The 22,874-nt window shown below is 40.4% G+C and overlaps 1 protein-coding gene across 3 annotated transcripts in view; it reads right to left on the bottom strand.

The window, feature by feature from the left end:
- Positions 1-22,874, bottom strand: part of robo3 (roundabout, axon guidance receptor, homolog 3 (Drosophila)) — a 280,696-nt gene that overhangs the window by 42,291 nt on the left and 215,531 nt on the right. For 2 of the 3 annotated variants that reach the window (XM_055226813.1, XM_055226815.1), the window contains exons 6-9: positions 20,979-21,106; positions 18,055-18,066; positions 6,957-7,081; positions 2,833-3,004 (exon numbers count right to left, since the gene is read on the bottom strand). In XM_055226813.1, coding sequence (XP_055082788.1) covers positions 2,833-3,004; positions 6,957-7,081; positions 18,055-18,066; positions 20,979-21,106 — 437 coding nt within the window. The remainder of the gene's footprint in view (positions 1-2,832; positions 3,005-6,956; positions 7,082-18,054; positions 18,067-20,978; positions 21,107-22,874) is intronic. The other variant, XM_055226814.1, reaches the window with a different exon arrangement.

Genomic DNA, 22,874 nt, shown 5'->3' with positions numbered 1-22,874 from the left:
AACACTTGCCTCTCCACAGATCTAACCTATAACTTGGCTCGTTGGCTTTGCCTTCTTATGAACATGGAAATAGATAAGTTTAATGCCATATTATGTGGGTGATTAGCAACGCTGTCAATCAAACCTGTTGCTAACGCTACCAGGAGTGACCTCGGGGAAAGAAAGCGCCTGATTTGTCTGCTATTAATGTTCATATCTTGATTTATAGACACAATAGCAAAATAAAAACACTAGGATCATGTAGAGCGGGTTAATGCGATTATTTTAAGACCAAAATGACGAGCCTGACAGCAGCAGTTACGGAGCGACGAGCCACAGTTTTTCAATAGAAAGTGAATTGGATGGAAGCCCACCACCAAAGCACACCAATGCTCACTTCCCACTTCTAACGCGGAGGCTAAGCAGGTTAGCTATGTCAATTTATATATACAGTCTATGTGAACAACCAAAGATCTGCAGCCCGATTACACGTATTTGCTAAAAGGACTTTCTAAACAGTAAGAGAACACTGGCCTTGACCTTTGCTTCTTCGTGAGATGGTTTTAGAGCAGCGCCCGAGCAAGAAGCCCTGGACTTTTATGGCATTGGCGCATGTCTGTATGTGGAATATAAACAGTGAGTGTAAACCGCTGCCAGCCAGTGTGGGGTAAGAGCTGCATTTAGACAAGCCAAATAAATCAGGGAGCTTTTGTGGTGCAAGATAAGTGCTGGCTTTCTCAATGTGTTCAAGAATACACTTTTAATGCACTTCCATGTTGGAGTTAAAGGAGTAGCAAAGGATGGAGGCAGGATTCTTGGGAAAAAATGATGTAAAGTATTGGGATTGGGATTAGATTTGCCATATATGTTTAAAAAGTAGGGTTCTGTTCAGAGTGCACATTGTAAACAACTCAGATAGCATTAGTATTTGAGAGAAGACAGAAATATGAAGTGACGGAGTAGTCCAAGAATCCCATGCATCTCACAACATGTTTGTAAAGGTCTATCAAGCAAAATGTAAGTTAAAGAGGGGGTATTTTACTTCTATGGGGTATTAAAGTGGGATATTTTACTTCTATGAGGTATTAAAGTGGGATATTTTACTTCTATGGGGTATTAAAGAGGGGGTATTTTACTTGTGTGGGGTATAACTACTAACACATAACATATTTAGATCACTATATTACCTTTTTTATTATTGAAAATTAGATATTTGCCCAAAACACCGTATTAACACGTTTTATAAGTTTCACTCTTTTATAAGTTTTATAAGTGCTAAGTCACTCCCCCTTCAGAGCACTATCACAACACAGTCAGTGCATCCCACGAATGAAACTACTGCATCACATCAGGTTTGTCAAGTTGCTGTGTACAGTTTTCTATCATGTTTTTGTATATTTAAGGAGAATTGTTGTATGAAAACATGGGTGACATAGGCTTGTGGGCGGAGCCTTGTACAGAATCTTACAGCTAACCATAAGGAGGGTTTGAATAGGGCTTGGGAGAGATCACTAAATGACTCAAACATGCATGGATGACATCTAAAACCTCTTCAGGGATGGTTTGATGAAGGAACAACATTATAACATGAAAGAAACGTCAAAACAAAAAAATTTAACTTTAGTGGTCCTAATTTGGCATTTAGAGGAAAGGATAAAAAATAAAAATAAAAATAAAAACCCTCATTTCATAATATGTAAATGTGCCAAAATATACTTACTGTAGATTAGACCATTTCAGCTATTTGAGAAATTAACATGATTAACCCATTTTCTTTAGAGTTTGAAATTACATAACACATAAGTGACTAGGGAAATTCTTCATATTTCACACTAGCTTAGCACTAAAGTGGCCCCGGCTCATTTGTATGCACTTGCAGTATGAAACAACAAGCCGCTGTATCAGGAGGTAAGCGCAAATGTGAGAAATTAAAAGCAAATCCCTGTTTACTCCAGCAGGGGGCGGGGGGCGGCGCGCTCAGCATATGTTAAGGCTGGGCTTATTTGCATAGCACCATCAGCACTTGTCCCTTTTGATTACATCCGATCAGAACGCCTGCTGTTTGCTCATTTGGGAAGAGAGAGTTTTAATTTCAGTCGGATTTGAAAGATTTTTGGGAATTTATTTCGGTAACACATCTGGGATATGGAATTTTGGAGATTTAAGAGATGCCGCTGAGCTCGGAGGCTGTAATTTCAAGATTAGCGATGAGGGGAAGACTTCAGATAGTGGGATTTGGTTTGGTTTTTGGGTTGTGGGATGTAGGGTAGTCTAGGTCAGCCATTTTATCCAGTTTATCTGCAAAGTAAACAATAGAATGGCAGTGTGATTGTAAAGCAATTTGAGCCTTAAAGGTGGAAAAACACTATATAATATTTGACCATTTAAGCAATACAATATTTTGACCAAGACTCCATCGATCGATTGCCGTAGGCCTGTGGGTGGAGCCTTACACAGAATCTCACAGTAAACCATAAGGAGGGTTTGAATAGGGCGTAGGAGAGACCATTAAATGACTCAAACATGCATGGGAGACATCTAAAACCTCTTCAGGCATGTTTTTCATAAGAGAACAGTATCAAATTTAAAAATGGCTGTATGTTTCTTATTCTGTAAAGCATGAATTACTCTGTGTACCACTTGTGCTATATAAATACACTTGCCTTGCCTACAGCCCCAATGAATGCATTTTTTCTTATTACTTTTTACAAAACTTTAAATTGTAAATTCAAATTCAAAATCAGCAAATATTATCATTTATTAAGCACAGCAAGAAGGAAATACTGGATATCAGCTCAAAACATAATTTAACTCCATACTGAACCTGCCAGTGTAATGTAACTGTCCACTTACCACTCTCGACTTCGAGCAGAGCTTTGGTGAGGATGCTGCCGGCCACGCTGATGGCTTGGCAGATGTAGTAACCGGAATCTTCGACCTGGACATCAGTAATGGTCAGTTCACCGGTTAAAGAGACGGAAAAGCGAGTGGCCGGGGCTGCCTCCTGGACTGGGAACAGCAAGATCTGAGAAAGAAAACAAATGTATAAATGAGAACAGAACTATATATATATATATATATATATATATATATATATATATACTACTCTTAGTGTGATAATCAAAAGAAGTAAGACTAGAAAGTGGTTAATAACATTTATTTCTTCATGTAGTCTAAACTGATATAGAGCAAAGGATCATGGTCCATGTTGTTCCCTTTGTTTTTTAGTTGCTGCTGCAACAAAACAATGCATTAAAATAAAGGAGCTTCTAATACAAATAAATGAGTGGGGAGCCCATATTCTGTATAAAGAAATGGACTACGTGAGTGTGACGTCACCCACAGAGTTTGGCTCCAGTCAAATGAAGCTCATCGAGGCTAGCAGATATAGCGGTGAATTTGGGGAGAACTTCCATATTTGGAATTCTGACCTCGAGTAACATGGCAACTAAAGATCCAATCCAGAGACTGTTGAAGGTAATGTCCCTTCCCACCTGCATCGCTGGTCTGGCAGGGGGCGGGAGCTTAGCAACACTGTCAATCAAACCTGTTGCTAACGCTAGCAGGAGCGACCTCAAGGAAAGAAGGCGCCTAATTGATCTGTTATGAATGTTCATATCTTGATTTACAGACACAATAGCAAAACAAAAATATCAGGATCCTGTAGAGTGGGTTAATATGAACATTTTAAAAGCAGCTTGACAGCAGAAAGCCAACGTTTTCTAATATGAATTGGAGTTGATGGAGCCAGAAGCCCACGCTCACTTCCTGTTTGGAATGTGGCGGCTTGCAAGTTAACTATGTGCATTTAGATACAAATTAATATTTCAGTTTGTTTCTTTAAAATTAATCATCAAAAGTATCGACTGTACAGAGAAAAGTGTTTCCTAAAAACATAATCTTTTGAGGAGAAACATCAAGTCATCTCAAGTCTCAAGGGCTCAAATCCGAGTCCAATCCCAAGTCTTAGTCCATTTTATCAAGTTCAAGTTGAGTCTCAAGTCTCAAAATTCTGACTCCAGTCCAAGTCCCCACCTCTTATTCCTATATGTTCCTATATAATTGATCCATATATCTGACTTCATATATTTGATATCTTCTGTATGTATATAAAAAGTAGAAAGTAGTAAAAATAAATACAAAAAAAAACAACATTGAATGAGTGGGCGTATCCAAACTTTTGTCTGGTCCTGTATATCTGTATATTTATCATGTTTTTTGCAGCTCATGGACTCATAATATAAACTTTACCATTTCATGCCTCAAAGTCTTTTTGAAATAAACTAAATTACCTTGAGTACGATGGCAAAAATATTGAATCCTGTGAGTGCGGTCGACAACAAGAGGTCAAAGGTCAGCCCTTGAAAATAATGAAGAACTAATGCATGTTGTTCCCATAAAAGAACTTATGAGAAAATGAATTCTGAATGGACAGCATCAAAGCGAATGGTGTTTTTAATTAAGCTTCTATGCTGCAAACAGTCTCACGTCTGAAAAGATTATACGTCTGTAGTCCAAAACACATTCATTAGCGCTACTCGGCTCCGTATTAGCATCAAGCTTGGCAACAAACTGTGCAGTACGCAACATTAAGCATTATTATCTGTTCCATTACACAAAATGTACATAGTAAAGTATATTTATTACACGAAGCACTATAGGATTACTTATGAGGTACTTAGCAAGACGAATTAATATTACTGCGGCGGCAAAGGCGACTGGCGAGCACGCTTCACTGTGGGTATGATAAGGCTGACAGTCGTTATGAGATAATGACCCTTCAAAATCCCACGTTTCCATTTGTCAACGTGAAATATGCTAGCAAAAAAAAAAAGCTATCATATCCAGCATGCTTCCCACACATTAGCGGGACCCATTCTTTGGCCTTATCTTTGTCCTCCACTCATAGAGCCAGTATAAGGGCCGCACTCCTCTGCTTTCTCTTCCCCCAGTGCTTTTAATCTAGACCCGAGAGCTGAGCTAAAGGCGCCTACGCATGGTTAGCATCAGGGCTTTAAAATATATACTATCGATTTTCATGGTTTTTTTTTCTTTCTAATTATTTCTTGGTTTGGCGGGATCTGTAGGTTCACTTAAAGGTCCTACATTACACAAAATGGACTCTTGTGAGCTTTAAGTGATGTTATAATGCTGTTACCTCCTCAAAAACAGACCTGGAGTTTTGTTTTTGTTTCATTCACACATGTTTGAGTAACACTTTATTATTCGTCTGTCTGCATCTCCAAAGCTCAAAATGCTCTGCTCCACCTTGTGATGTCATGAAGTGCTAGTTTTCAAATGAACAGCTCCTTTTCCCTTTAGTTCAGTAGAGATCGACAATTCCAGGGTTGAAATTATCCAAATGATTCTGGTGAAAGTGTATGGACTTTAAAAACACAATGGAGCACTTCCTGTATTACCACATATCATCTGTCATATGCACTTCCAGCATAGCCTGTATGCTAGCAATTTGGAAATGGTAAAGACTAAAATGAAAAACAACATAAAATAAAAAATGGATGTTGATAAAAGCTAACTGACGACAGGCGCTAATGCTAACAGGGAGTGAGAGAAAACATGACACTTAGCATCACATGTAAAGGAGCCAATGTCAAGTGTGCTATTTTAAAACCACTGTGGAGGAAAATATATCACAGAATGATGTCGTGACTAAGATGGCATTCGTTTTTATCTTGTTTTTGTTATGTTTATTAATTTATTTTACGTTTTTTGCATTCAAACTGAAAAGCTATTTGTTAAAGGTCCTATATTAGACAAAACAAACTCCTGCAAGCTTTAAGTCATGTTATAATTCTGTTACATCCTCAAAAACAGACCTGGAGGTGTGTTTTGTTTCATTCACATATGTTTGAGTAACACTTTATTATTAGTCGAAAATGCTCTGTTCCACCTTGTGATGTCATGAAGTGGTAGTTTTCAAGTACAGCTCCTTTTACCTTTACTTCAGTAGAGATGGGCAAGTCGAGGGCTGAAATTATCCAAATGATTCTTCTGAAGGTGTGTGGAGTTAAAAAACACAGTGGAACACTTCCTGTATTACCACATGACATCACAAGGTGGAACAGAGTGTTTTCAGTTTGAGAGAAGAAGTCAGCCTAAATATACAGGGTTTAGTGTAATATGGGCCCTTTAATGATAATACACAATGTAGGCCTACTAAGTAAAACGCTAACCTAAAGCTAAGTAGTGAATAGGTTTATTTTCTTTATCTATGGGTTTAGAACTGTTGTCATAGCTAATAATGATTTAAAACTAGATTTATTATATCTTTTGAATGTGAAAAACTCCTCAAAATGTTACACATAACAGGAAGCATGAATATATTTTCTTGTGTCTCTATGGCAACATAACACTGACGTAACAAACTCTTTTTAGTCTAGCGTTGCCTCCTTATGTATGGGAGCCTTGAACGTGCTTTTAGCTAAATGGAATTGCTAGGAGTTGCAGATCTCACAATTTAAGACAGGTAATAACCAAAAACTAAAAAATAAAACTTTTCAAAATAATCCAAACTATCTAACCTCGTACGGTAGCCCTGGAAAGACATTCCTTCACATTTAGAAAGAACAACACAAACCTCCTCGCTTCTCTCATGAGGACGCAGCACCGAGCCTTGAGGGATGGAGCCTTCGCCGCTGACCTCCCTTGCCGCCCTCGCCTCCCCCAACGCCTCCAACGCCCCCCCACGCCCTCTGGAATCACTCCCACAACCCATCAGGACTCATTGTTCGATCTGGCATCACCCCATGATGTTTCTTATTGTTTGTAAAGGGTCTTTGAGTGTCCAAAAATGCACTATGTAAGTTCCATGTATTATGATTATGATTATTATTATTGTGCCTTAAAAGTCTATGTACTTCTCTTCCAGTAGTGCTCTTCAGAGTGTTCTAATCCTGTGTAAAAACCTAATTTCTACATTCACAAAGCTCTGAGTCTCTTCTTGAGTCTCTTCTTACCTGGCTGCCTTCTCTCTGCCAGAACACAGCGGGCGGTGGGTTACCCTTCGTCCCGCAGAGGAAGGTTACGCTACGTCCTGGGGCTGTGATCTGGTCCCGGGGCCGAACCACGATCTGCGGGGGCACTGTGAGGAGGAAAAACAAAGAGAAATCCTTATGAGACCAGGGGAATACAGCTCCATCTAGTGTCCTGATGTAATGGACTTCAACACGCTAACGGACTTACAATGTACGTTTTAATAAATGGATTCTGTTCAAAGTTCACATTTTAAAGTCGTCACGAAAAACTGACCCAAAAAAATCACTTTTCAGAACATGTTTGTACAATGCTAAACTACAGGGTTAGCAGTTTTTATGCAGAGTAAATGGATATTTTGTTTGTGGAGGAAATGATGGTACTTCAAACATTCAAATTCTAATAATCTTGCAGTTCTAGCCAAGGCTCAATCAAATAACTGCAGCCTTTAATAGCTGCCACCATAAAAAAAAATATTCAAAGAACTCCATTTCAATTCACATTTCACAGGGTCACACATAAAAACTGAAACAGAACATACCCAGAACGCTACAAGGATAAGTTCACATGTGTTTTGGTACTCAACATAAAGCCAAAGACACCTCACCACATTAGCAACACCATTTAGCATCTGCAACTAAGCGTAGACTCCATCAGCACTTAGCGCACGCGGAGCTGAGGTTATGGACCGGAGGAATAAATCAGAGAGTTTAGAAAGTCAAGAGGAGCACGTGTCTGAGCGTGAAGTTGGTTTCTCAATTAACACAGTAATGAAGAGACTTTACAGACGAGAACGTGACTCAGGCTCGGAGACAGCTGATAACGGCTGAAAAATCACCAGCTGCTGGAGGAGTTAACCCTGTGAGCGCTGGGTTCAAATGTTAAATTACAACATAAGGTCTTTGAAGAAATACAGTGCGATAGGGACTGTGTACAATCGGATTCACTGAAGCGGGAGTAAATCGTCGTAATCTACAATAAAAGCACTCCAAAAAGCCTATTTATTTACAGGCTTGCATCTGATTTATATTGAGCTTAAACTGGCATCACAAAACTGCTTTACTCTGAGTGGGCTTGCATCTCCACAAACCCAGCCAGCTCCTCCTGCTTGTTCCTATGGATATGTGGTTCCTTTGGCTATAATCTGCCACACAATGACACAAAACATATAGAGAAAGTTCTGAAGTGTGGTTGTAACTTTCTATTTCCAAGGAGTTGCATATTACACTCTTATCTAACTCTTTCAAAACGCAATAAAAACGCCTATCTTTTGTGATCACTTCATTCATTACAGCTCAATAAATTCCATAATGCACCTTTAATCCAGGTCTTGTTTACCACCATCTTTTTATAGCTACATCAGCTGACCTTCTTTGACTATAGGCCGAACCCGTTCATCTTTAGACCTGAGTAATTCATCTCTTGCACTCAAAGGCCAGCTGCTGCTCGAATACAGCCCTCCACCGGCTCTATATAGGTTTACACAGGTTTACACAGGTTTTGTACAAGTTTATACAGATTTATACAGGTAAATGGGTCACTCTATAGAAACATGCGTCATCTGCGGTGTTCATGTGGAGTCTTCCCTCTACTACCCGAGGAGTTTAGCTTCTTTCACCCTGTATTGATCGGTGACAACGACAGCTTTGCTCCTGACAGGGGGGTGAATGCATAATGCCTCCTCCTCCTCTTCCTCCCCCTCTTCATCCTCCTTCATTCTAAAGTAACCATAGGATTTTAATGAGCATTCTAATACAATACGCACAAAGCTATTCATAAAGTTCCTGTCTTCTCCTTCTCCTCGTCCTCCTTCTCTACTTCCTCTTCATCCTCCTTCTCTACTTCCTCCTCATCCTCCTCTTCTCCCCCTCCTCCTCCTCATCTTCTACCTCTTCCTCCTCTTCCTCTAGCATCAGTCCTCCCTAATTTCTCTTTCTCTTCTCGACTTCCGAGCTGATCTCCTGTCTTCTTGCTTGTTGTTAGTTTACATGGAAAGATGATACAGAGGGGGGAGGAGGAGGAGGAAGAGGAAGAGGAGGAGGAGCTGAATAACCAAAGTGCGGGTGAGTCACACAAGAACGAAAGAACTTTGTCAATGGCTTTGTGTGTATCGCGTTCGAATGCTCATTAAAATGCAACAGTGGCTTTAGGATGATCAAAGAATGACAAAAAAAGGAGGATTTGAGGTTGAACTTCATCTGATCATGTTTGGAGTTTTTTAGATGTTGACTTTGGCTCGTCTTTGGCTTGTTCTGCTCAAACTGTGAGTCGGCCAATTATGCAACAGCGAAAATGCATCCTATTGACAAACGTAAGGCTGTTATGTGCAGTTATTCTAAGAAACTAAATAGTTAAAAACAGGAGAAAAGAGCAAGTAGTTGGTTTTCTGTGTCTCCTAATGCATGTCTAGCTTCCCAATTATTCAAATTACAAAGTTTTGCCGTCACAATGACCTAACAACTAGAATGCTAACAGCGCACTTCCTGGTTCCTTTGACAATAAAATGTTTTATAATTTGCCAGCACACAGGGTTTCATTTTGACCCTAAGAGAATACATAAATGTACAAGACAAAAATGAGGTACACACTTTAAGCCGTGAACGCCAATAGAAAAACACCATGAGTGACACATGCTAATCCTAACACGTTGAAAATGCTAATGTGCTAATGCTAATTGCTTGAAAACATTTGCATGAAGCTAATATTTACTGTCATGAACAAATATTAGGAGCAAAATGAGTCTTGAGGCTCATGTGCCCTCGTTTCCTCTACATTGAGTAAGTGCCGTAGCTCGTAGCCCACATTCGGCTCTAATCCTTCCCTGCGTCCCGTACCACAGAGCCCCTCGTGTACTCCGCCGTATAAACATGATGCGTTATTATGATGATGAGTTGCAATAGAGGCCTTTTTAAAGTGGGCTCATTGCTTTTACTTCTTGCAGTGCATGAAACTTTGAGTAATTACGCTCTGAAGATGGCGTGCTGACGGTGCTAGCTTGTAAAGGCGCTAGATTTCTCCCAGGTTTACGACGCCGAAACGATGAGACCTGGAGCCGGTCAGCACTTTGGACTTTACTCAAATATAACAACTGCGCTATGTTTGGGTCAGAGACTTCAGCACAGAAGAGGGCGGGTTGCCTGGGATCTAGAGCACACACTGGGACAGGTGTGATTGACAGGTGGATTAGTCAATCAGGGACGTGCTTGGCCTGTCTGTATCAAAACAAATATGGCTGCTTACACGAAAAAAGAAAGGGAAAAATATCACAAGGGACTGAAAAACATGGTGGATTTCTGTAGAGTCCTTGAGGAAAGCACTAAACTCTTAAGAACTTGAGGAATGAGACTACTTTGATAGTAGATATATCTTGGATGGATTGAAAAACATGATTTCTTACAATAAGCAGGGTGATCTCTCCACAGATCTGGCCTGTAACTTGGCCTGGAGGTGCAGAAAAGTTACATAGTGCATCTTTTTAATAAGTAGAAGTTAAGATTTAGTTTCATAGTTTGATTTAATATTGTGCAGTCCAAACCAATAATAGTTCAAGTAGAATTTAAAATATCATGTGTCTATCAGTCAAATGAGCAACAGAAACACATCTCAAACCCTGTCTGCTAATCCACTCCAAGAGGCCTTCGCCCAGCAGGGGGGGCCATCCATGTGTCAAAACTGGGATAAATCACGGCTGGAGGAGTCTAAAGAGGTCAAGAGCTAACGACATCAAGCTAAGGCTAAGCTAAGGCTAACGCTCACATGTCGAACCAGGATTTTTGATGAGGCAGGGACCGGCTGCTTGACAAGCCTGATGCAACTATTGAAATATTTACGAAATATCTGCGACTTATGTAAGGAAAGAATCTGCTGTATCAGAAGAACTCAGAGCCGCCAATCAAAAAAACACTCAATTTTTGTTTTGTCAAAGTCAACGTCGCGTCATGAGATCGACCCAGATATAACAGAGAGATGCTTCTAGAGCTGCTTTTGGTGTTTAACAAGAGGCTCTCGTCTGGTCTAGGGAGAGGAACGATGTTTGATTTGAAGAGGGGAGAGGGGAAGAAGGGGGAGAAGGGGGAGAGGAGGAGAAGGGGAGAGAGGGAGAGGGGAAAAGGGGAGAGGAGGAAAAGGGGAGCAGGGGAGAGACGATTGTTTGATATGAAGACGGGAGACGGGGGAGAAGGGGAAGAAGGGGGAGAGGCAGAGAGGAGGAGAGGAGGAGAAGAGGAAAGGCTGACGGGGAGAAGGGGAGAGAGGGAGAGGGGAGGTGACGGGGAGAGGGGGAGAAGCGATAGGGAACAAAGGAGGAGAGGGGAAGAGGGGAGAGGAGGAGAAGGGGAGAGGGAGAGAGGCGACAGGGGGAGAATGGGAGAGGGGGAGAGGGGAGGTGACGGGAAGAGAGGAGAGGAGGAGAAGGGGAGAGGAGGAGAAGCGACAGGGGGAGAGGGGAAGAGAAGAAGAGGGGAAGAGGTAGAGTTTGGGAACAGGGGGAGGGATAGAGGACAGGGGGAGGAAGGGAGAGAGGGGGAGAGAGAGGGAGAGAGGCAGAGGGAGAGCGGGTGAAGAGGAGAGGGGACAGGGGGAGAGGGGAAGGGGGGTGGGACCGTGGCAGAGAAGAACGGCGCCCCGGGCTGCAATAAATAATTAGCAGTAATGGGCACACAGTGGGAGCGACAGAGCGGCAGATTTAGGGCAGAGAGAGAAAAACGAAACAAAAAACGAAGAGGATCGAACTGGGACGGCTGCAAAATACATGACAAGAGTTAGCAAAGTGTCAAAGTATCTGGACTATTACAGATTTAAAATGAGCATGTTCTGGTTTATTCATGTTGTAAGTTTTTTTTTTTTACAGTGTTTTAGGAAAAAAAAAAAAAAAAAAAGAGTAAACACAGCTCAGCAGCTCAGTGAATCCAACAGGAAAACAGGAAAAATGGGACTAGACTGATCCAGATTTTAAAAGGAGACATATTAAACATTATTCTGGGATTTGAAGTACTTTTTTTGGACTAGATCAATGCTTGAAATAAACAAATCATCAATATTAATTCAAAATATATATAAAACAAACAAAATAAATCAATCAATAAATAATGATAAATAAAAATAAACTAGAGAAATAGAAATATATGTTTCATTCTAGAGTTTAAAAGTACTTTTAGCCAAGTTTTATGACTTAAAAATAACAACAAAAAAGTAATTGTGTACTGCAGCTCAGAGAATTGCTAGCTTACCAAACAGGGGCCGTCTGAAAAGTACATTTAGCAAGCAAAAAGTGACAGAAACTAATCGCAGCTCAGGGAAAAGTTCCCTGATCGAACGAGGACAAATGCAAAATACACAACAGGAATCATGAAGTAAAGGGACAAAACTTCAAAACTTTAAACAATTATGAAAAACGCTCTGTGGGTCAGTTTTGCAAGCAGACCAATGCTATGTAGTAAATGATATTCAAGTGCTGAGATGGAGCGTACAAGTTTAACAAGCACTTCCTGGTTTCAACTGATGATGTAGACAGTTGAAATTAAGTGTTTACTGCAGACTGGATTACTTCAACAGGCAAATACAACAAAATACTACTCTGTTCTGATAAAAAGTATGACCTAACAACACTACCGGTAATAAAATTCTCAAAAAAACAAATTTAACAAAAGAAAAAACAGCTTCTTTAAGATTAAGCATTCAATTGAGACTATCTGCAAACATTTTAAGAACCGTCTAATCTAACGAACACTTGGGAACTCAAAGTGACCTGGCACCTCACGCATATTTCATCTGCCAAAGAACATGCCAACATGCCAAGATGGAGTCAAAAATAGACTTGCATTTTTTGAGATTAGATTAGTGTTAGCCCGGTGATGCTAACGTGGTTTAAGTCTCCTGGTTCACTGCGGCGCTGACAGATGGAAGAGGGGGCTTGTCACTGCAGTTATTCGCTCGCGGACAGAAACAGAACAGAATTAAGATGGGTGATAGCGGGGAGTTTGGGAGAGAGTTTCTGCTGTCGAGGCTACTGTCCGAAAACGCTGACCGAAGGGACAAAGATTCTCGATGGAGGAAGGACAAGCTGATGGGAAAACAACAACATTTAGGGCACCCGAAACTTTGGAATAGGATGAACATAATGGCATTACAAGAGCTGGGATTCTGCGCTCAATCCAGTCAGCCAACGTAATTCCCGATTAATTTAAACTTCCAAAAATCTAGATTGCGTTTTGTTTTACCTGTACGAAATAGGCAGAAATGTCTTGAATGATGAGGCAAGAACTTGTAGATTTAACCCTATTTAAAAGCGTAGAACGATTTCATATTTGCTATACATTAAAATCCTTTATAATTCCTATTATCTGATAAAGGTGTTTTCAAGGCTGTTATCACATTCATATATAAGCCTTTTATCAGCTTTGACCCCATGTAACTTCTTTATTTGGCAAATTTCTTAGACCTTACACGGTCATCCTGAGGTCGTTAGGGTAAAATGAGCTTTCAATAAAAGTTCAAACAATATATTAAATAGAAAATGCATATATTTACATTCGGAATAAAAAAATAAAGTATTTTAAAAGTCTACAGGAGTCAAACACACACTTTACGTCCAAGGCTCTTTATATATTCTACAGGAGGCTAACTATATCAACTTAAAGGTCCACTATGTAATTTTTCCAGGTCGAGGGTCCGCTACCTGCTTTGCTGCCCATTATTGTTTTGTCGAGAATTTTCCGCAGAATGGCATTAAACTTGTGTGTATCTCCATGGAGACAAGAAGTAGATGCCACCAGATCAAGATACAGTAAGACCTGTGTAGGTTAGAGAAGCGGTTTAACGCCATATTGTGGGACATTCAAGGCGAAGTGATACTTTTTCAGTAGAGACATGAGGTGGCAGACTCCAACAGAGAAGTTACATAATGCAGTTTTAATGAGTTCATTCATGATCTATTGTGTAATATGTAGTTTTGTATATAAAAAAACACAGGGCTTTCTTTAACTCTAGTCCAACTATATCTTCCATTAATAGTTCTGTATTGCAAGATAGGGTCTTCAAGCCTCACTCTCATCTTCTCGTCTCACTCTCGTCTTCTCGTCTCACTCTCGTCTTCTCGTCTCACTCTCGTCTTCTCGCCTCACTCTCGTCTTCTAGCCTCACTCTCGTCTTCCAGTCTCACTCTTGTTTTTGGCCTCACTCTCGTCTTCTAGTCTCACTCTTGTTTTCTAGCTTCACTCTTGTCTTCTAGTTTCACTCTCTTCTTCTCGTTTCACTCTTGCCTTCTACTCTCACTTTCGCCTTCACGTCTCACTCTCGTCTTCCAGTCTCACTCTTGTTTTCTAGCTTCACTCTCTTCTTCTCGTTTCACTCTTGCCTTCACGTCTCATTCTCGTCTTCACGTCTCACTCTCGTCTTCTAGCCTCACTCTCGTCTTCTAGCCTCACTCCTGTTTTTAGCCTCACTCTCGTCTTCTAGCCTCACTCCTGTTTTTAGCCTCACTCTCGTCTTCTAGTCTCACTCTTGTTTTCTAGTTTCACTCTCTTCTTCTTGTTTCACTCTTGTCTTCTAGCCTCACTTTCGTCTTCACGTCTCACTCTCGTCTTCTAGCCTCACTCCTGTTTTTAGCCTCACTCTTGTGTTCTAGTCTCACTCTTGTCTCATAAAAACTCAGTGATATCTTGTAATAAAGACCAACACTGTCAACCTACACAGCATGCTTCCCAATGGGCACTCAAAATCACAGTTACTCATCCTATTTTGTCCACACACACACACACAGACACACACACACACAGACACCCCGACACACGCACACACACACACAGAGGAGGGGGAGGGGGGAGTTGGGTGGGCACACTTGACGCTTGACTCCTCAGGGGTCTGGTTTGACAGGCAGCTGCCAAAGTCCCACACAGAGAGACAGTTTCCTGTACAAACACAGACACATGTACACACACACACACACACACGTACGTATGCTTGAGCAGAGCCATTCTCACGCTGCCAGACATCACTCCAGTGTTGTGTCTACACCCTGAGGTTTGCTCCTCCAGCAGAGCGGCGCCGTCACCTCCACGCTCACTGTCTATCACCGACACTGACTCCAGCCCCTTGTACGATACACACTGAGGAAATGTGCTTTAGATTGTTGTCATGTTAAACACAGGGAGGTTCTTCTTCACTGAACAGTCCAATTTGTGCTAAATGAACTTTTACAAAAATGTTTTAAAGATGCACATTGACCTGTTTGTCTCCATGGAGATATTATTGCCTTAAACATTCCACAGAAAGGCATAAAAAGTATCTAGCGCTTATTCATTTACAGGTATTTATATTGCTAAATAAGTTGAAAGCATTGTCAAAATCAACCTTGGGCACGCCCCGCCCCTCCCCACCCCCCAGATTTAAGGGGAGTGGTCTGACCCAGATTACCCTCCACCCCCCTGCCCATCCCCCATCGTCAATCAATCCAGTCTGGAACAGCAGCTCCCACCAACATCGCACCAACATCGCACCAACCATTATGACAGAAAGTTACCACTGCTCATTTCGGCCTTGTGTGTTTTGAAAGTGTTTAAATTACTTTGTGAAACGTTTCTTAAAAATAATTCCCCCCCGATAGATTGCCAATTAATCCCGGGAACAAGGCAGCGCTGTGTAAACCGATTTCGTGTTTAAACGTCAGGAAAAAAACATAATAATTAATTTCACAGCGAGCGCACACAAGACCCAAAGCCAATCAAATAAATGTTTTTTTTTCCCAGCCAATCCTTTTTTTCTATCCTGTTTTCTTTCATAAAATAGCGCCTAATTAAAGTTTTTCAACCTAATATGTACTGAGGGAGTGTGACGTCACCCATAGCGTTCAGCTCCAGTCAAATGAAGATACAGGGGCGAATTTGGAGCCAAGTTCCATATTAGGAATTCTGACGAGATTCCACGAGTATCGGGAAGAGAAGGCGCCTAATTTGTCTGTTATCAATGTTCATATCTTGATTTACAGACATAATAGTGAAATTAAAACACCAGGATCATGTAGAGCAGGTCAATACGGACATTTTAAGGTGATGAGGCTCACTGCAGGAGTTATAGAGAGAGGGGCCACAGTTTTTCAATGTAAAATAAATTGGAGCCATAGGAGTGGATGGAGCCGGAAGTGCGCCCATGCTCACTTCCTATTTAGAACGCGCCGTTAGCAGGTTAGCTATGTCCATTTATATATACAGTCTATGGTAACAATGGACATTTCTACCTGCTTGCGCTGAAGTACTGGGCAGTAATGCTCCTATAGCCTTTGTAAACGTGTCAAAGCTTAAAAGGGTCGCTCCATCTCTGTGTACTCCACCTGCCCACGCTGACAGGGGCAAACTGCTGACAGGGACAAACTAAAAAACGGAAAATGGTGCATTGCTAGCGCACATGTACAGTAACAGCAATAAAACGCAAGACAAAGGCAGCTCTTTTGTATGTTGTTCATGGAGCTAGCCTATGATTTAGCCTCTTTTTAGCACGCTCACCCAAACACCTGTGGAACTCTGTGTTTTTCTCAATTACACGTTCCAGGAATGCTTTGAACTATTTCCGTCCCCAGTCACATCTGTCAGAGAACGCTTAAGACGATGAAGACGCGGCGGCGCTGGGACAATGCAAACAACCACGGTTTCATATGCAGCTCGAGTAAGTGGTGATACTGGAGTGAGGTTTGCATATATGTCTATAGCGGAATGTTCAGCAGTTCCCATGGTGACACGGTGCGCACATTAGCAAGATAGTTTAAGATATAAAAATACAAAATGGACTTAAACAGCACATTTCACTGAGTCTGTGATCAATCCGAGCATTAGGAGTTTGATTTTCAACAAAAAGATGAATGTGATTAACTGAAATACTGTTAGCTAACGCAAGCTAGCTAGTTAAATATGCAGGTTTGTGTGTTAAACATGTGAGAATGAAACAAAACACAACTCCAGGTCTGTTTGTGATGAGGAAACAACATTATAACACAGATCAGAAAATAGCGTAATATGATCCCTTTAAATTACTGGTGAACATTTAGATAAAAAAGACCTCTTAAAACTTGACCAAGCATAAAACTCAAATTGTAGGCTATCCCAAAAAATTTCCAATCCATATATTCCCAAAATAACGTCTTTGGTAAAATGTTTTAACCTCTATAATGCCGTCACAAAAAGCGCATTTGGGAGTAATAATCTTTTGTGGCCGTTGCTTAAATAAGGCGATTTCAAGGCTGCAGACTTCACACAGGGGGGTCTACGGACAAAGCCCCATTTCTCTGACCGCTCTGACCACATCCACGCAAACGGAAAAGTGTCTGTCACAGCTTGAGTGAACAATCAGTATCTAACCCTGGTGTGCATCACGTATTCCTAATGTATCAACGATATTATGGGACAGACTGGTTTAAATATTAACTGTGTCATTTGAGTGGCTCAAAGTATTTATATAGCGCTTTTCCACTTTCAAGTCACTCAAAGTGCTTTATATCAAGGAACCACTCACCCATTCACACACACGTTCATACACCGGTGTACATAGACACTGAGGGTGAGGTGGGTCAAGTGTCGTGCCCAAGGACACAACCCCAGCATTCATCTGTGGGAGCTGGAAACGCACTAACCAACTTTCAGATCAGGGGACAAACACTCACCAAACGTCTGATACCTTATGAGCAGAGCATCCTAATGATTCACCATGATGAGTTTATAAGCACTTTTCGCAACTTTCAGATTCAGTCATGGTAATGCTAACAACAACTAGCATGCTAAGCGCACTCTTCCTGATTCTCGGACAATGTAATGCTCTCTGATTAGATACAGACAGCACACAGCAGACTTATTTTGACCTTGTTTGGTTCATCCTCGTTTTGTGCAATATTTAATACTCAAATTGTAGCATATTTTTTAATTAATTTGTAAAATATTGGCTCAAAATGATATAAATAATAAAAAAATTAAAAAAATGGAAAAAATAAATAATAATAATTTCACCCTTCTCTACTTGTCAGATGTATTTATGACATTTGAGCACAAAGAACCGACTGTAGACACACATGCACATATGAGATGGGAATGGTATACTTACCGGACCGTCCGACTGCGATGGAGTGACGCATGAGAAAGATGACATGGAAAGAGAGAGAAAAGATGGATGAAAATGATGAACGGATGACGCGTTTGGACAAAGACAACATAAAAGCCAATAATGTCAGTTAGTCACTATTTATGGCATTTCAATGTAAATGAACATAAATATACGGCTGCGCTGGGAGCTGGAGGGAGAAATACAGGAAACAGACGTGATGGATGCGGCTTTGTGAAAATAAAAGAGAAAGTATCTATGATGGTTTTTCCTCCTGCGCCGTGTGGTGGTCCTGTAATAACCCGCAATACATCTTTATAGAAAAATATCATCTACTGGAGCTAGTGAAGCCCATCTGCTAATGACATCAGCACAGTCCAATAATATGTCTGCAGTGTGTAGCTTCAGTGTAAGGTGTAGATAGAAGTATAAGGTTATTAACTGTAGTAATATATGTGAGTGTTGTTAGTGAGGATTTTTAGCTATTCCTTTAAAAGCTGTTACGATCTGCGTGATGATTTACACATTTGCAAAGTTAAAGAAGCACACAGTATGCCATTAAACTCGGAAAGACGAGCAGGTAAGGCAAACAGGGCCAAGCTACAGCCCAAATCTGTGGAAAAGAGAGTTTTCTCACAGTAAGAATGTGTATTTTTTTAGGCAAGGCAAGTTTATTTGTATAGCTCAATCCATAAACAAGGTAATTCAAAGTGCTTTACAGAATAAGAAAGGCATTAAAATCACAATACAACAAATCAAAACATAATTAATCACAAATATTCATCATAAAATTAACATTAAACGAGAAAAAGTGCAGAATAAAACCCTTTCAGTCATATCCACAGAACTGTTTTGAGACTGGATTTAAACATTTTAGCAATAATATTAATCTAAAAATGCAAGTTTAATGCCATGCTGTGAAACATTCCTGGTAAAGTGATAAAATCCTTATGGGCAGAAGCAAGCAGCAGATCCCAGATGAGAAAAGTTACATAGTGTACCTTTAAACTCGCAAAATCTAAGTAAAATGCATACCATGGTAATAATGATGCAATGTATGTTGGTTGTGTTTAAATGTGTACACTCTATGTATCCGCTTTATTTGAGAGAGTTGCTGCAGAGTCCAGACTATGAGACAGCGCCCTCTGTCTGTCAGATCCTCTCAGTCTTTAATGTAGTTTAAGACTAGACTGAAAAACCACCTTTTCTCCCTGGCATTTAACACTAGACAGAATATACAGGTGGTTTATTGTTCTTTTCTTATGTATCGTGTTACCTATATATTTGTTTTGTTGACTTCTGTGTGAAGCAATTTGGTCAGATCAAGTTGTTTTAAATGTGCTGTAGAAATAAACTTAAATCGAACTGAACGGCTAAGCTAATGCTACATGCTAATCCAAACACATGATAAATACGGCTACGTCTGTTTTCTTTAAGTTAAAAAGCTGTCCATATTAAAGTGTGTAGTCTATAAAATACAGTCTCTGGGGCTTTGGCGTGTGAAGCTGGAGCAGACGTAATGTGTTTAAACTGCATTAGTGCGGACACAGCCCTAGACGCGGCTCGTAAAATCAGAACAAAACTAAATATTCTCTTTTATCAGCATAAGTGACAGTTTCCTCATCCGGCCCCTCTCTTCAGAGTTCTGACTTTATTCTAATGCAATTTCACTGCTTTTTGATCGCGGCTCGCTCTCAGGAGGGATGAGGAGTAGACGCTTGAAAGACCTTAAAATCCATTTCTCACTATAACGGTATACGCCATCAGAAAGTGCGAGCTTCAAACTACAGACGACAGATCCGCCATTCATCTCCACTTTATTTATTTTTAGACTCTAACCTCCTCAGATGTTGTCCACAAAAGGTTCTACAACAATTCACGCTGACTCTCAAGTTACCGTGGTTGGTTTGTGGTTGTTTTTGTTAGCGACTGGAACAGCATGGTGTGGGCAGTGGCAGCGTTGCATCATGGGTAAACTGTCCATCTGCATGAGTAATGTAATCAGTGTTCAGAATGGGAGCGCGAGCCAAAGTGAGGCCAAATAAACGCCTTTGACTTGGCTAAAATTTCAAGCCACGTAAGAGTTGGTGTTTTTAATGCTGTGTATGTAGCTGCTCTCTACAGTAAACTATCATTGTGTCCATGGGCAAGACACTGCACCCTCCGAGCTTCCAGTATTGGTGTAGTAGTAGTAGTATATGCAATAGAGGATTATCCAGATATAGATAACACATAAGAAAAGATCAATAAAACACCAAGATATCCTGTTTAACTAGTATTAAATGCCAGGGAGAAGCCTCGTCTAATTAATATTAATGCTTACACTTTCACTTTACCGTATGAAACAATCGTGATCAAAACAACATTTAAACCAACACGTTCTAAGCATTGGAAATAATATCTATTTAAAGGTTTCATCTCTGGCTTTTAACGCTGTGTGGGCGATGTGGTCCTCTGTGTGTTTCATTTCATTGAATCTTTATTATTCGGCTTCATTTTTCCTATTATACTGTTTTATTGCTATTGTGTTTATGTATTTAATGTGCTATTTTGTCTGTGGAGCACTTTGGCACTCTGCGTTTGTTTATAAAATGTGCTACTGCCTGGTACAGATTTATGTTGTAGCACAGTGAGGTCTCGGGTCTAGTCACCGATAGAAATGACCAGGTTCAACATTTGTGAGTTTAACTTTTGGATATTTCATGGTAAAGTACAATGTAATTAATACGAAAAACTGGCTCTTAAGTTGCTCCCATAGACTGTATATATAAATGGACATAGATGACGCGCGTTACAAATAAGAAGTGATCATGGGTGCACTTTTATTGTTATTATATTTATGTTTTTAATTGACCTTTTTGTCAAATCCAACTCTATATAGATAAAGTTAGATTTCTTTTGCAGTTTCATTTTTGTTGGTGACTTACCGTGGACTTGGAGGGTTCCAGAGGCCTCGGCTTTGCCCACGCTGTTCTCTGACACGCAGGTGTAAGTGCCCTCGTCCTCGGCCCGCACCTGGGTCAAACGCAGGCTGTTGTCGCTACGGATTTCAAATCTGAAAAGGCATCACAACAAAACAAGTTAAAAAGTCAGTGACGGAAATGTACAGAAATACTCCCAAAATACATCAGGCGTTGTTGGTTAGAAAATGTGGATTTAACTATTGGCAACTGCTAGGGACAGAAAATTTCACCCAAACAAGAGACATTGCTGGATGAGAACCATGTGGAAACAATGGTCTAATGCCATGTTTTTCAGCTTTGTACAGGAAGCCAAGAGCCCCATTTCTATTATTGAAAGGGCCCATATTACACTATTTTCTGATGTTATAACGCTGTTACCTCCTGAAAAACAGACCTGGAGTTGTGTTTTGTTTCATTCACACATGTTTGAGTAACACTTTATTATTAGTCTGTCTACATCTCTAAAGCTCAAGATGCTCTGTTCCACCTTGTGATGTCATGTAGTGGTAGTTTTCAAGTTAACAAGCGACATTTTACCTTTAGTTCAGTACAGATTGGCAAGGCTAACATCACCCAAATGATTCTAGTGAAGGTGTAGAAAGTTTATAAACATATTACCACATGACATCACAAGGTGGAACAGTGTGTTTTCAGTTTGAGAAAAGACCACAGCTTAAATATACAGGGTTTGTGTGTTAAACATGTGTGAATGAAACAAAACACAACTCCAAGTATGTTCATGATGAGGACACAACATTAGAACATAGATCAGAAATAGCGTAATATGGGCTCTTTAACCTCTTCTTTAACAGATATAAACCAGGATTTTGAACAAGAAGTGAACTCAGCTCCTCAGTGCAATGTCAAACTCTGCTTCCCTATCAGTGTGGATGGCTGCAGGCGAACACAAGGCAGATCCCATTAATATAAAGAATGGCTTTTTAACTACAGCGCCCGTGGACTGAGGGACTGGCTGAGTTGTTCTGCGTCGCTTTAGGCCACAGACACCGAATCCTGAGCGAGCATCGAAATCGTCACGGCAACAAGGGAACATTTGAGCCCTTCTCCCCCGAGGCATCATTAAAGTTTTATCCAATCACCTCAAAGTGTCAGAGAGAGAGAAAAAGAAAGAAAGAGAGAGGGAGAGAGCGGCCTTCACAGTACTGTTCTTCAATAGAAACTCCTTATCCACCTGTACGCCACGGAATTGTCCCGCCAAGTGGAGTCATCGCTCTATAAAATGGTCAAATTAAAGGCGCACTATGGAACTTTACTGGTGCCTTCATGGTCACTGCTGGAAAGTTTCCCAGTATAGCATTAAACTGATCTATCTTGCATTAGTTCAATTACAGAAGTTTTTTTTATTTTTTTATTGCAGAGATACTAGAGAGACACACATTCCTACTACGAGCAGGGTCACCACTCCACAGATCTGACGCGTGAGAGTCCCGTGCTTATGTCAACGAGACACCTACTTTTAATGCTGTACTGTGGAATATTTCAAGGTCATAACATTTCCCTGGATAAAATCAAATGGCAGACCTTCTACTCTTTAAATGTAAATGAATTTATATTAAAACATCAAGTTACAGGTGAGATCTATGGAGAGGAGAGCAAAGTAAGAATGTTTTTAAAGGCATTTTTGAACAATAAAAACACATGTACTTGATTAAACAATAAATAATTTCTATTGAGATGATCTTTCCTTATAATAGTTTCATTATAGTAAAAGTGTAAAAAGTATAAACAGTATCGACAATCGGTATTGGTATCGGACATGAAAGAAAAACTCCATATCAGTCGATCTATATTAAATACAATATCGATATGTTCAACGCCATAATGCAGAACTTTCCATGT

The sequence above is a fragment of the Periophthalmus magnuspinnatus genome, chromosome 14, assembly GCF_009829125.3.
Source record: "Periophthalmus magnuspinnatus isolate fPerMag1 chromosome 14, fPerMag1.2.pri, whole genome shotgun sequence".
Taxonomy (NCBI): Eukaryota; Metazoa; Chordata; class Actinopteri; order Gobiiformes; family Gobiidae; genus Periophthalmus; species Periophthalmus magnuspinnatus.
Note: the sequence above shows the minus strand (reverse complement) of the source record. Positions and strands in the feature narration are given on the sequence as shown.